General features: G+C 54.0%; 1 protein-coding gene across 1 annotated transcript in view; it reads left to right on the forward strand.

Annotated features, from left to right (window-relative positions):
- Nucleotides 1-482: 482 nt before the first annotated feature.
- GSX1 (GS homeobox 1) overlaps nucleotides 483-1,238 on the forward strand; it is a 2,124-nt gene continuing 1,368 nt past the window's right edge. Inside the window, exon 1 of the mRNA XM_019523791.1 lies at nucleotides 483-675. Coding sequence (XP_019379336.1) covers nucleotides 483-675 — 193 coding nt within the window. The remainder of the gene's footprint in view (nucleotides 676-1,238) is intronic.

Raw genomic sequence — 1,238 nt, forward strand, 5'->3', positions numbered from 1 at the left:
TGTGTGTGTGTGTGTGTGTGTGTGTGTGTGTGTCCTGATTTTCCTCCCCCCACCCTTTTTAAATGTAATTGTGTTTGTTTCTTAGTGAGGTTTCCAGCCCCGAAATCAACAATTAAATGGAAAGGATCCAGTAGGAAAATGCAGGAGCATAAAGACTTCTTTTCTTGTGGACATGTATTTCCCGCTCCTCTACAAACTCAACGTTAAATACATTTGTAAAACCCCTGTCTTATACCGGGCAGGATTCAGCTCCCAGAACAATTCCGTGTGTGCGTACATACATTGCTAGCTAGAGATCAGATCGTGCCTGTGGAAAAGCCCTTTTATTAGGGGGGAAATCTTTTATATCTGTCAATATTCGTTGTATGGTGAAAATAAGCTGCTTGTTAAAAACGGCTCTGAAGCTGCAACAGATTTCAAAGCGTGTTTAACCAGCGAGAGGCATTGAAAGCTGTTTAACTGCTTGGCTAGCAGGGGAAAGAATGGGAATAAACTGCGTTGTAGCCTCTTACAATTCAACAGGTTTGAAGAGAGGAGGCATTCCGCCTGTCCGGCGTGGAGCCGCGCCTGGATCCCTGCAGCTATCGAGACTGCCGAGATTTATCCGCGCAGACTGTGACAGCCGGGCAGCCTGCGCGGAACGGGAGTCACGTGTGCGGGGTATGCGGAATGGGAGTGCGTGCGTGTGCGTGTGTGTGTAGCGTATGCGGAATGTGTGTGTATGCGTGCCTGCGTGTGTACCCACGCTCCGATTATGCTGTCTGCATCTGGAGCAGCGTGGACGTCCATTTCCGTGCACACACGGATACACACACGGTGCTTTCCCTATGTCCATTCCGCTCAGTCAGTGCGCGCGTTTCTAGACACTCCCGCACCTCTCCGCACACTCTTCGCCTGCTCACTGTATGTGCTGCAGCGTGTCCCTGGCTCGTGGGCACACGCACACACCCACCCACACACACACCCACACACACACAGTAGTACAGTCAGTCTCCTTTCAACCAGCGCCTGGTACAACGGCAGGGCGACCTACCCAGTCCCATACGCCCTCTGTCTGTCTAGCAAGGCGCACTTGGCATGAGTGCGTGGGTATCTAGAGAGACTCTGTGTGCGTGTGTGTGTGTGCCCACGAGCCAGGGCGCACCCCACCCTGCCCGCTGGCAGGTGCGAGCACAGGTGGTCGCGGAGCTCCCCGTGCTGCGGGGACAAAGCGGCGGGGCTGGGGCTGGGGCTGGGGC

This window comes from Gavialis gangeticus, unplaced genomic scaffold, assembly GCF_001723915.1.
Source record: "Gavialis gangeticus isolate Ggan-Ray unplaced genomic scaffold, GavGan_comp1, whole genome shotgun sequence".
In the NCBI taxonomy this organism is placed as follows: domain Eukaryota; kingdom Metazoa; phylum Chordata; order Crocodylia; family Gavialidae; genus Gavialis; species Gavialis gangeticus.